Source organism: Artibeus jamaicensis, unplaced genomic scaffold (assembly GCF_021234435.1).
Source record: "Artibeus jamaicensis isolate MK-2021 breed Jamaican fruit bat unplaced genomic scaffold, CSHL_Jam_final contig_452, whole genome shotgun sequence".
NCBI lineage: Eukaryota > Metazoa > Chordata > Mammalia > Chiroptera > Phyllostomidae > Artibeus > Artibeus jamaicensis.
In genome coordinates this window covers 9660046-9673106 of record NW_026521837.1, presented here as the reverse complement: position 1 = coordinate 9673106, position 13061 = coordinate 9660046, and the positions used below count along the sequence as shown (strand labels likewise).

The window sequence follows — 13061 nt, the reverse complement described above, 5'->3', positions numbered from 1 at the left end:
CAACCCAGGCATGTGCCTTGACTAGGAATAGGAGCGGTGACCTTTAGCTTTGTGGGACTACGGCCAAATAACTTGACCACACAGGTCAAGACTGGTAGTATTTCCTTACAAAAATTCACTAGATTCCTTTGATCACCATTCACTGAATCAGCAAAAAAGTTATCCAATACTGAAGAGCAAGACAGTAATTGACACTACAACACTATCATAGTTTTACCTGTCATCAGATTGTGAAAATTACAAAAGGAAAGGATCCGTCTTCCAGATTTTAATTCACCTTAAATTGCATACAGAACAACAGAACTGACTCTCTTGTCCCACCTAATAGATGACCTTTGGTTTCTAAAAAACCAAACCTTCTTTGGTTTTTAAGATAATAAGCCAATCTAAAATGTACTGCCAATGTGGTATGTCCTTTTAGTGATGCCAAGGTTAAGTAAACTAAACATTTCACAAATTTCCGGTGCCCCTTCCAATTTAAATTGAGATTCAAACCTGCTTAGCATTTCCTTCATATGATAACATTTCACCACCCAGGTGAAATAGTCAGTTAAACATATCTTCTGATATTATATATTTCATTAATTATGTTCCTAAGCTCCAGCCACAACACAGATTGCTTTTTTATCAATCATTGTTATGCCCAAAACACAGGACACCTGTCCCCTCACTATTCATGTACTCCATGTTTATTCATCAATTAATACCTGTAACCTCACAAAAACAAACAATGACATTCACGTCACACTGTTTCCATAGAACAGAATGTTTTTATAGAGGAGAAAATAATGGAAACCACAAAAAACATAGAAATATATAATTCACCGAGTAATGGCATTCTTACTTTAATACATATTTTAGCGCAAAATCAATGTAATACATAGAACTTATGTGTTTTAAATATGAGACCACTGAAAAAACTAAGATTCTTTTTCAGAAGGCTGAATTCTGAGATTAAAAATTTTAGAACACTTTCTTTGCTCACTTTCACCTGTGATGAAAGGTCTGTCAGCTGCTGCACGAACAGAAGTGAAATTTCCATAAAAGGAAATGTTTAAATGTGTCACTTGAAAGTAGTACCATATGAATTATTTTCATCTACTTAATGTCTATGTGGAAATGATATGCATTGCATTGCAGAATAAGTATAATCTTTTTTTAAAAATTGCTCCAAATGATTTTAAGTAAATCAAACGCATATTGGAATTTACTTAGAAGAAATCTAAATCAATTAAAATATATCTATTGTTACAAGAGGATTTTATGCTATTTTAACACTACTATATAAGAATATTGTATGTTCTTAAAATTAGAACATTAAACTGTATATTGATTCTATTTGTAACAGTTATCAATACTCTTTAAGGTATAATCTAATAATTTCAAGGAAGAAAATTATATATAATTTGAGTGCTAATCTAGGAAACTAAATGAAACAAAATGCAGAGCAACTAATAGAGTTTATATCAGAAAGGACATCTGAGCTTCTCTGGTTAATTCTACTGGCATTGGCCCGTACAACTTGATCCAAGTTTATAAAAGAAAACAAAAACAAAGAACAGTGCTATACAAATATTTGCTGTCCAAACTGAAGAATCAAACAGATTGAAATAAAAGGAAGTATTCTATTTTAAATCCTCTTAGGGAAAATTTTCTTAAGATTGAACTTTTTAAAAATTACCTCGTGTATCCCAGCATTTACCTTTAAAAACAAAATCCTCCCTTTACCTCATATTCCATCCTATTACCTCCTTGTTCCCCCTTATAGCAAAACACAGGACCTCATTATATTTCTGAATCCTTCCCAACCAGTAATTTGTCACATCTAATCTACAAAAATCACTTTTATCAAGGTTATCTTGGTCCTCGAAATTTCCAAACACAGTAAGAAAATCTCAATTTTCATGCACAAAATTTAATGGGGTGTCTCAATTGCTTTTTCTTGATACTTTCTGCACTTGGCTTCCAGAACACCACAACCTCTGGTTTCTTTTCAAACTCTTAGATCACTCATCTTGCTCTTTTCCTGAATCTTTTCCTTCTCACTGGCCTCTACCTTTTGGAATGTCCCAGGGCATAGTCCTGGAGCTCTTGTGTCTACACAGTTATTCCATAAATGAGCCAGCCCCCCTACCCCTTTTTAAAGATCATATCTAATGTATGGCCAAGTAGCACCCCATTGAGTAAACGTCCCATAGTTGTTTTATCCACTCCACTGATGCTCACTTGGGTGGTTTCCATGTCTTAGTGATTATAAATAATGCTGCAATGAACATAGGGGTGCTTGTGTTCTTTCAAAACAGTGTTTTGGGTTTCTTTAGATATATTCCCAGAAGTGAGATAGCTGAGTGGAAAGGCAGATCTATTTTTTAAAAACAAAGAAAATTTTACTCTTTGTGACAATATGGATGGATCTGGAGAACATTATGCTAAGTGAAATAAGCCAGTCCATAAGAAAAACAAGTACCATGTGATGTCACTCATATGTGGAATCTAATGAACAAACAAGGAAAATGAAGACAGATTCGTAGCTGGAGAGCAGGATGACAGCTAGGGGTGGTCAATAAAAGTGGGATGAGTGAAAAGGAAAACAGACTCATGGACATGGACAACAGTGTGGTGATTGCTGGGGGGAGGAGTATATAAGAGAGCTGAATGATAAGGACAAAATACAATAAAGATTACATCAAAATAATAAAGTAAAACATAAAGATTATATCTAAAATGATTAATTCAAATGTGTCGCTTGAATCTACATTCCAGACTCATATAATCAAGTGTCAACTTAAATTTTCAAATTTGATGTGTCATAAGAATATCAAATTTAATAAATGTAAATTTTGATATATAAAACTTGCCCATTGCCCATGGCTCCAATCTTTAGTTAACAGCAACACATTTCACCGTCTTGGCTCAGGTAAAATATTGGAACCCTCTTTACTTTTTCTGGATTTCTCCCAGCTGTATCATCAATCAGAAAAATCTGGTTTCTTTTACCTTCAAAATATGCCTATAATCTGAGAACTATTTATCTAGTTCAGCTACAAATTAGTCTAATTTACTACCATCAAACTTAAAATTCATACAGTATATCTACCCACACAGTCTGCCCAAAGAAGGTTACCTTTCTAAAATAAAAGCAACTTCATCTTACACATTTGATCTCAACACCCCAGTGTGCCTCCTATATACCCAGAAGATCTAAATAACTTACCATGATCCATAAATCCCTGTAAGATATTCCTTAGTTGCCTCTCAGACCTTATTTCCTTTCACTACCTGCTTTGATTACTAAACTACAGCCATATTGATTTTCAAAGTATTCCTTAAACAAATCAAGCAAAGTCTTGTCTCAGGGCCATTGCCTTCATTATGCCTTCTGCCTGATTCTGAAGTCCTTATTCATCAGGTATCCACATGACTGACTTCCTTTCTATGAATCAAGACTCTGCTCCAATGATCTTCTCCTTAAAAAGGTCTTACCAGACCACCCTATTCAAAATAACAACTTCATTCACTTGTCATTCCTTCATTTTTTCTTCATTGCATTTATCACTTATCTGACCCCCCCAAAAAAGGCATTTATTTATACAAAAATTTGTACTTATTCTTACATGCTTCAACTGTAGCCCTCTTCAAAGTACTCTCTCTCCATCTGATGCAATATACCTATTGAGATGTTTTTTCTAATGCTCAGAACAGTTTTTGAACTTGACAATTTTAATGCTTCTGCCTTTTTTGTTTCACCTCTTCCACATTTGCAAAATAGTTCCCTTCTGAGGAATTTTTTTTCATCTTGGGAAGCAAAAAACTGTCACTTGGGGCCAGTGAATAGGGAGGGCGGCATGGGAGTCATGCTGTTTTTGATCAAAAACTGTTGAATACTCAGTGCGGTGTGGGCAGGTGCACTCCTGAATCACACATCACAAAATAGGCAAATGCATTTCAAATGCATTGAAAGAGTCTTCAAAAAAAATCACTGAAGCCAATCGCAGCCTCTCACAACACCACCAGCTAGTAGACTGATACAGAGGGGTTTCTAAAACATCACCTAGCAGGGGAAGCCTGTACTACAAGGCTCCTGCCAGCTAGAAGATAATTGTTTTTCAGTGGATCTCCCCATTTTCTTATTTATATTTTGCCTGCTCCATGAGATTATAAGCTCCTTAAATTAAAAGAGAAAAGTCACTTCTTCAACAATCTCAGGACCTAAAAACAGTACACTGTAGAGAAGAGATTCAGAATATGCTTGTTGAATGAAAGAATATGTTCCCAATTAGCACACATACTACATGTTTGTAGTAATGCTTGCCTTACACTGCAGTTTCAGGAATATTAACTTCTAGAATTTAATGATTTTAATAATGAAGCAAAGAAATAAGGTTATTTCAAAAATAGTTATTTGACTTGTTGGGGAGTGAAAAAAGTATAAGAATTATTTTATTATAGTTAATTACTAGATCTTTTCCCTGAATAAAAATTTGTTAATAAGGAACTTGACTACAGAGTTTCTAAAAAAATGTTAACACATACAGGCAGGCTTTTTTTGGTTTATCTTCTTGTACTTGCCTCTGAGCTTGCCCCTGTTCATTCAAGGATGCTTTCATTAGATCAACCCATCCTCAGTTTCACAGTGAATACCACTAGGTAAACAATAGTAAAGAATATCTAAGAAGGAATCCAAACCTATGAATAACATTGACAAAATATTGACTGTTTCCTTTACAGTCTCATGATACTGAGCAATGTCAACATTCCTGGTGTTCTTCCAGTGTGTAAATTCCAAAAATTATTTAAGATAATTTATGATGGTGAGAACATAAGCCTACTCATTTCTCCTAAGCACTAGTATTTTAGTACAACTACTATAAGAGCAATACTGCATGTAACACATTAGTAGTCATACTAGACAAAAGAGAATCAAAATTTAAAAAAATCCACCTCTCTCAACCTACTACTGGAGTTATCTAGACTATCTGCTGAACAAATGTGCATAATTCTTATTCATACCCCCCAAAGTCTTCATTTTAGGGGGGTATGAACCAGTCTTTGACTGATTAAAACTTTATTCTCTATTTATTTCCCCTAGTATTTTTGGTTTTAATTAACTCTAAATCAGCAATTAAGTACAGTGACTGTAACTCTTCTACAAATTCCTCAAATATAGGAATTTGGTTTATGTAGTATACATAATTTTAGAGCTTAAACAGCCTAAATTTTGCTTAAGGGTTAATAAAAATGAGAACCAGAGAAAATCAAGAACTTCCCCCTGTTGCTCTATTTTCTACTGTTAACACTGGTGCTCAGTCCAGACCTTCTAACTGCAGATCCAGACATGTTTTCCTGTCTTACCATCCATGCCCCCTATGTTTCCTACATTCGTCTGCAGTTTGTATCCACAGTAAGATTCAACATTTTCGATATTAAAATTCAACAACTGACATTACCCTAATTCACAGATGTCCCTTCAATCATCAATGCCACAATTATTTTGGTATTTTTTCTTTTCCTTTAGATATCAATCTGATCAGTTGATTTTCTGAACCTTTAGTAATAAACTATTCCAACAGTTTATTAATTAATATTGGCACAGGGTAAGGTTTAACATAATATGCCTAGCTGTTCCTTCATTTAACCTACTGTTGCATTCTCAAGTTATGTAAATTTTGCTGATATTAAAACTAAGGTTAAAGTTGACTAAGTTTCACCCACCATTGGTCTTATAATGGTATATACTAGAAGAAAACTTCTGCCTCTTTAAAACATTTGATAAATAGAAAAACTAGTAAGTGATGACAGATGGTGGCTTTATATTACCATACAAACCCAATGGTGATGGTGATGGTGGTGGTGGTGGTGGTGGCGTGTGTGTACAGACTGATGCAATACATGGAACTTAATATTTATCAGGCCCAAATTATCCAGAAGCATATATGATCATTCACAAAATTCAATGACTGACACTTTTTATATACAGTGTCCAGCACAAATAATGCCCCTTTTTAGTACAGAATCGTAAACATGTAGTTCTATAACATAACCACATTGCACTCAAGCACATCATATGGCATTTTAGGTGAGATGTTCCAATTAAAACTATAAATTATTATGCCCATATTATTACCATACCAACCACACACAGGCAGGTGTTACTTCTGCCAGACCCTGTGTATCTGTATTTGTGTCCATGTGTATGTTTACTCATAACTCTGTTGTATGCAGGTTTTGTGTGACAAACATCAACCAGGTCAGAATTCCAAATGTTCCATAGGTAAGCAGGACCACTGCAGTTAAGCCACTGCTTTACAAACTCAGTCACTACTGTCTGTTTACACCAGCGGTATTGTGCATATTTACATGCTCTTGGGGTCTCAGGTTTTTCCACAGAGAATTAACTATTAATTTAAGAATAGATTTGTTGTACTTTAAATCTGTGAAAATTTACATGACTATATCTAGCAAGCTAATGTAGCTGCAGAAGAAAGCGCGTTGATATGTCCTAAAATTAAATTCCTGTGAGAATAAGAGAGAGGGTATGATATTTCCTCTTCAGGTTTGAAAATAAGAACCACCTGTCTCTTACAGCATCACAAACCTCATTAAATGGCATTTTTCCTGATATTTTAAAAGAATATATATTTCATGTGGTATTTCAAGTAGGACAACAAAGGAACAGCTCAGAATGCAGTGACACCTAATGGCAAAGCTATCTCTGTAGGCCATAAATGCATTTTCTAATAAACATCAAATCCTTAGTAAAACTCTAAGTATTGCTACTCACCAATAAGCTGTCTATAATCTAAAATATCATGAAGATCTAATAGCACTGTCATATACTTTACCTTTTTAAACTAAAATAATATATGCAAGTAAAAAATTCTGCATGAAAAAATGTGGTTTTAAAATTACAACATCCTTCTGAAATAAAAATTACAGTGTGATAAACTTAGCCTTGGAGATTAGTATTATAGGTAATGCATCTTCCATTACTCTTAATAGTCTCAACTGGTTTCTACTGTTGGGTAAGTCAAAAGATAATCATCTTGATTTCTATTCATATTTTAATTAAAATTTACAGGAGGTATTTACTGGACATACATTAGGAATAGAAAGCAAAGGTCCTCAGTGTATTATTAGTCATGGCAAGTTGATAGCATCAATTAATAACACTGTCAAACTTAATGCACATCTGAATTGTACTGAAATAGCTGTATTAATGATACAGAATAAAGATAAAGTGTACCCTTATTTTAAATTAAGCTACTTCTTAATACTTCCTAAGTTTATACGATATGTTACCTATAAATTAGGGAACAAAAACTACTCTAAATAATAAAAGGATTGCTGAAATCATTGAGATATCTTATATAGTGCAAAGAATAATGTTGATCATCTGAAGAGTCGAAAAAGAAACACTTTTGTAAGAGACACGCGGTACATCTTCTGAAAGTGCTTTTACATTCTGTATGTGGTAAAATAGTCCTCAGCACCAACAGAATAAAAACTGATGCTTCAAATGTACTGTCTATTTTTTGTCTTTAATGAGGTAATACATTTTTTCAACCACCAATTGTGTACTTTAATTTGAACTTTCTCATGATGCAAATACTCTGAATCGTCTTCATCCTCTCAAATGTCAGAGTTGATGATCATGATCTTGGAGGATTATGATCAATGGCTTATGAGAAAAACATGAATAAGCCTTGGTTACCATTCCCTATTGGCATAAGGTATTTTACCATGACTGAAACAACAAAAACACACCAGTGATTTTTGTAATATATAAATAATTATTCAGCTTGAGTATTTCCTTGTAGAGATATGTAACTAAAGATAGCTCATTTCAATCAGTTCTGTGAGTAGAACCAGATAAAGAAATGAGCATACATTAAACTGCTAACACATGAGATCCTCTGTATTAGATATGAAGCCAAACACAAACCGTGCAGTTGACTGGAAATGCCACCTAATCCCTGCTTAATTAAAGCAGTGCTCAAAACTCCTGTTGTGTTAAGGGAGTAAAGAGTGTGGGACGACTGATGTATGAAGAAAACAGCACTCAGCGTGGCTAATCTCAAAGACTCTGGAGCTTTCTAGTTACATAAATCAGAGCGACTTTTGAATAGCCTCATAAAACACTGTATCATTGCCATTCCACTCACGACTTTTTGGTTCTTCCTTCAGCATGCAGATCATTAGGAAACTTCTAAGCAATCAAGTAATGTGGGTCTGATAAAATTACTCAATCAATGCACAGGCTTAAAGTAGAAGCATAATTCAAAATTGCATAGTTTTTGTATGTCAAAAGGTCCTTCTTTAGGGTGGGGGGTGGGGGATGAACTACTGTGTGTACATATGCATGAATATTAAACAAGTGTATATAATTATCAAATATTTTAAGTGTAATTTAAGAGAAACTCACACTAATTATAATATTGTTTTAGACTGAAATATAGTTGTGTAGTTTAAGCATTAGAATATCTCATTATTATAGTAAACTAATAGTGTGTTTAATAACACATTAGAGTTTAAAATATGCAATTGACTTTATTAAACTACCTGCATGAATAGTAAAAGGCAAAAGGAAAGAAAAAATGGAGAGAGTTTTCATATCTATATTTTGTTTCAATACCAAAAGGATTCAATCAATATTTAAAGAACCTATTATAATAGAATACTACTCAGCCATAAAAAAGGAAATCTTACCTTTTGTAATGGTATGGATGGACTTAGAGAATAGTATGCTAAGTAAAATAAGACAAGTGCCATATGATTTCAGTGGTATATGGAATCTAATGAACAAAATAAACTAATAAGCAAACTAGAAAGACACTCATACATATAGAGAACACACTGACAGCTGTCAGAGGGGAGGAGGGCTGGGGAGCTGGGTAAAAAAGGTCAAGGTATTAACCAAAACCAAACAAAAAACTCACAGACACAGACAACAGTGTGGTGATTACCAAAGGAAAAGGGGGTTGGGGCAGGCAGATGATAAAGGAGTGACACATAGCGATAGAAGGAGATTTGACTTAGGGCAGTGAATATATAATACAATATACAGATGATGGGTTATACAGTCCATCACCTGCAACCTATATAATTGTATCAACTGATGTCACCATGATAAATTCAAATTTTTAAAAAAGCAAAAAGTACAAATTCACTGGGATCAGAGCAATGTCTTACACTAAAATCTCTATGCCCCCCACTGAAGTTTTACCCCCCAAGAGAAGTTCAATAAATACATACAGGATGACTAAAAAAAGAACCTATTACAGCAGTATCTTTTTATCTTTCAAGCTTCCCTGAACTACACATTGCAGCTACTTTCTGCCTGAACATATCACACGAGGCTGTGAAAAGCTTCCATTCCTGCATATCTCCTTATAACTCTAGAGCTGAAATATTCACTCACCTTCCTGTTTCATCACTTTCGCTCCTTCAGTCCTGAAATAATATATTTACCATAAGCATATTTTCCAAGTTAAATGTTAAATGAAGGCAATCACCTCCTAAAAATAATTAATTCTCTTTTCCTATTCAAGCAAGCAAGTAAACTGATCCAATGAATAGTAACTGGAGCTTTAACATTTTAATATGGATATTCAGTTTTGAATTTATTATCATCTGCCTGGGGTAGGGGTAAATGCAGGAGAGAATTTTAACATCTGAAGTGCACACAAATTAGTCTTGGTCATTCTTTTTTTAATTTATGAGGTAACATCTTTCACTATGTTATAAAAGATTGGAGCATTTTAAGCAATCACCAGTTTGCTAGATTCACGGCACTGTTTGGTAGTACGTAAAAGAAGCTAATCCTCTTGTCTAATGTACTAATTGCAGTCAAGTCAAATTAATTGTCCGAGAAGTAACAATTTCTGTTAGCAGGATATACACCATGCATACAACCAGCTTTCTAAAGACATCTGTAATTTGTATACAGTTCTTTTTTTTTTTTGGTCTGGTTATAAATAAGTAAGCTATGACACACTGACAGACAACAGAATGAGAAGGGAAAAATACAACAGTTGTGTTCTATTTTGAAATGACTGCCCAGACTGCATTGCAAAATAGTATTCATCTGGTAAAGGATAGCAAAAACTGTAGGTGTTTGCAAATAATGAATTTATTGTGTAGACCACGGAATAAGCAACAAAATAAGCACTTGTCCACAAGCCTTCTCTCCTGAGTGATAAAGAGCATAAGACAGAAAACCCTGATCATAAAATGAATGTAAAAGTACAATGATCATATACATCTACATTCCTGTGCTAGTCATTTACACTGGACATAAATGCAAGTCATTTCTTTAAGAGGAGCACAGTTCATTTCTGAACTCTATCGGAACATGACTGAACTCCTCCATAAAACCAGAATTTCTCCCTGAAAAGTTCAGAACCCGCAGGCACTGATTGCCCCCAGGCAAAACGTGATGTAGCAGTCAAGCTACCTAATACTTAATTTACTTAATGCATAAATGCAAGACTTTCTCAGTCCTGACCTCATCGCCCCTTGCACAGAGACATATGGTTCTATTGATATAAATGATAGAGAATGGCAGACATGTTTACAAAGACAGCCTCTGAGACCAAGAGAGGGAGCCCCCTTGAGCTGAGGAGTCCCTAAGGGCACGCACAAGATAGAAGACCCTCGCTTGGCAGACACAATTGCCACCAGCAGCGGGTTAAGTTTCCGGGGCGCGGGAGAGGGAGAAATATTGTGTGTGTGTGTGTGTGTGTGTGTGTGTGTGTGCGCGCGCGCGGGGAAGGGGCAGAGGGACGGAAAGGGGAGATGCTGCGACCCATCTGTCTCCTCGATTTGCAGAACATCACGCCGAGTGGACAGATAACAGTCCTATGCCCAGAAAAATTCCCCAAGAGGGGCCTGTCTTCAGCCTAGTAAATGATCCTCGCTGGCCCGCAGAAGCGAATTTCCGAAAAGGAAATCGCATTAACGCAGGAAAGGCAGCACGAGCTGGTCTCCGCTCAGCTCTCCCGGATTAGCAAGTGAGAAGTCTCGGAGCCTGGAGCTGCGAGCGCTGTGCATGATAATGACGCGCAGCCCCCGCCCGCCCCCGCCCGCCTCGGCCGGTCCCGGCCAGTCCGGTTGCCAATAGGTGGGGCCAACCTAGAGCATCGCAAAGCTGCTCCGCGGTCCTTCTGCTGGAGGCTGGCCGCGGGCGTCTCCGCTCTCCACCTCGCGCTGTAACTGGGAGTCCACGACCAGGCGACCAGACCGGGGAGGTGTCGGCGAGGCGGCCCACGACAGCACCCGGCGCGCGTCTGCTCCCCGCGCCGCCGGAGAGCGAAGGGCCAGTCTCGCCGCCGATCCAGGCCCGAGGGACGCAGGCGAGGCAGCGGGGCGCGCGGACACCGTGGTGGCTACGCCGCCGCCAGCGCCGCCGGCCCCTCCCGCCCGGGTCGCGGCGACTCGGCGCGAGGACCGCAGAGCCGAGAGGACGAGCGGAGGAGAACCAGACCAGGCAGCGTCCAGCGAACCGTCACCATCGCACAGCGCTGCAGCGAGCCAGCCCGCTCACGTTGCAAAACCACCTGTTCGATCAGAAGGGCGCTTTCCCCGTCTCCCACCCCAGTTCTTTTCGCCTCGCAGGTGACATCTCTGTCCCCTTAAAGATAATCTTTATAAAATGGAGCAAATGTATATCCGGGAAAGAATATGGAAGGTTTGAGTCCATTAAACTTCCTTTCCCCACACACTTAGAACCCCCGCACTTCCCGGCACACACGCACCCCGAGGTAAAGTCAAGACCCCCATGCATGCAGCCCACGCTCCACGATTCCCCGCCAAACAGCAGCACAAGTCAAGATTCGAGCATCATCCACATCCTGCGAGAAACTGAACAAGTGTGAGGAAAGGGGATCGGGAAGGGGCGATGAATCGCAGCCACTGCCAAGGAGCCACAAGGAGGGCAGAGAGGGAGACGCAAATGGCAAACAATTGCGAACCGAAAGGGTAAAAAGTACCCACCGGCAGCACCTGCCCTTACTTACCGATGTGAATGATGGAATCTGCATTCGCCGAGTCCCAGGCTCGAGACCACCACACGGACAAAACCAAGAACAAGGGGAAAACTTCCATCTCCTCCTATGCTGATTTTCTCTCAGTGTGGATTTTCTTTCAAGATTAAAAAAAAAAAGAAAAGGAAAGGAAAAAAAAAAGCAATCCAAAGAGTTTGAGATCACGATTGAGTTTAGCACAGCTTTCTCTTTTCCCCCCTCTAATTCCTAGTGCCAGAGCAAAGCCTTTAATCGTTGCCGAAGAAGGCAGAGCGAATAAGAGAAAAAGCCCAGCCTGAGGAATCCTCCTTCGCAGAGCCGTGTCACTTGGAAGGGAATTTTGGCATCGCCAGAGTTGTTTGCAGTTTGGCTTTTTAAAAATGTATCCAGCCTCGGCTGCACTCGGGCAGGGGGAGAGGCTGGAGCTCAGACCATCCCCATCGTTGCGCCGGGGCGGCGGGTCTTCGGTCCCAGCTCCGCAGCAACTTCCAACAGACCCCCCCGCCCCCGCCGCCCTCACGCCGGATGTTCCCCTCCCCCTCCCCGGCCAAAAAGCAACCCCCTCCCAAACTAACGGCCCGCAGAGAATCACTTGTCTTCACTGCCAAAATAAAATGTAAGTGGAAAGGAAAGATTTGGAGATTCCAGGCGGAGCATCCAGGTTCCAGCAGGGAGGGGGAAAAGCCCTCTCAAAGAAGGGTAGAAAAAGTGAACTTCAAGGTAATGCAGATAGTAATGCAGAGAAAATCCCTTTTCTGTGCGAGGCGGGGAGCGGAGCTTGGCGAGGCGGGCCCGAGAAGCTGGTTCGCTCGGGCGCGGTTGGCTGGGGTGTTGTGCCGGGCGCGAGCAGAGGGGCCAGGCGGGTGGAGGGAAGCCGCCGCGGGTTGCAGGATGCTTTTGGAGCGGTTCGCCTGGCGGGATGCAGGAAGCCGGGATAGAGCGCGCTTGGCAGCTTCAGCTCTAGCCCCACGTTGCCTAGAAATGGATCACCTAGGAGAACCAGCGAGCGAGCCCGCGAGAGAGCGGTGCTGTCAGGCGGAG

At 39.0% G+C, this 13061-nt stretch overlaps 1 protein-coding gene across 1 annotated transcript in view; it reads right to left on the bottom strand.

Annotated features, from left to right (window-relative positions):
- GRID2 (glutamate ionotropic receptor delta type subunit 2) overlaps positions 1–12139 on the bottom strand; it is a 1451106-nt gene extending 1438967 nt beyond the window's left edge. The window contains exon 1 of the mRNA XM_037162687.2: positions 12015–12139. Within this exon, the coding sequence (XP_037018582.2) occupies positions 12015–12102 (88 nt within the window). The 5' untranslated portion in view covers positions 12103–12139. The remainder of the gene's footprint in view (positions 1–12014) is intronic.
- Positions 12140–13061: the final 922 nt, after the last annotated feature.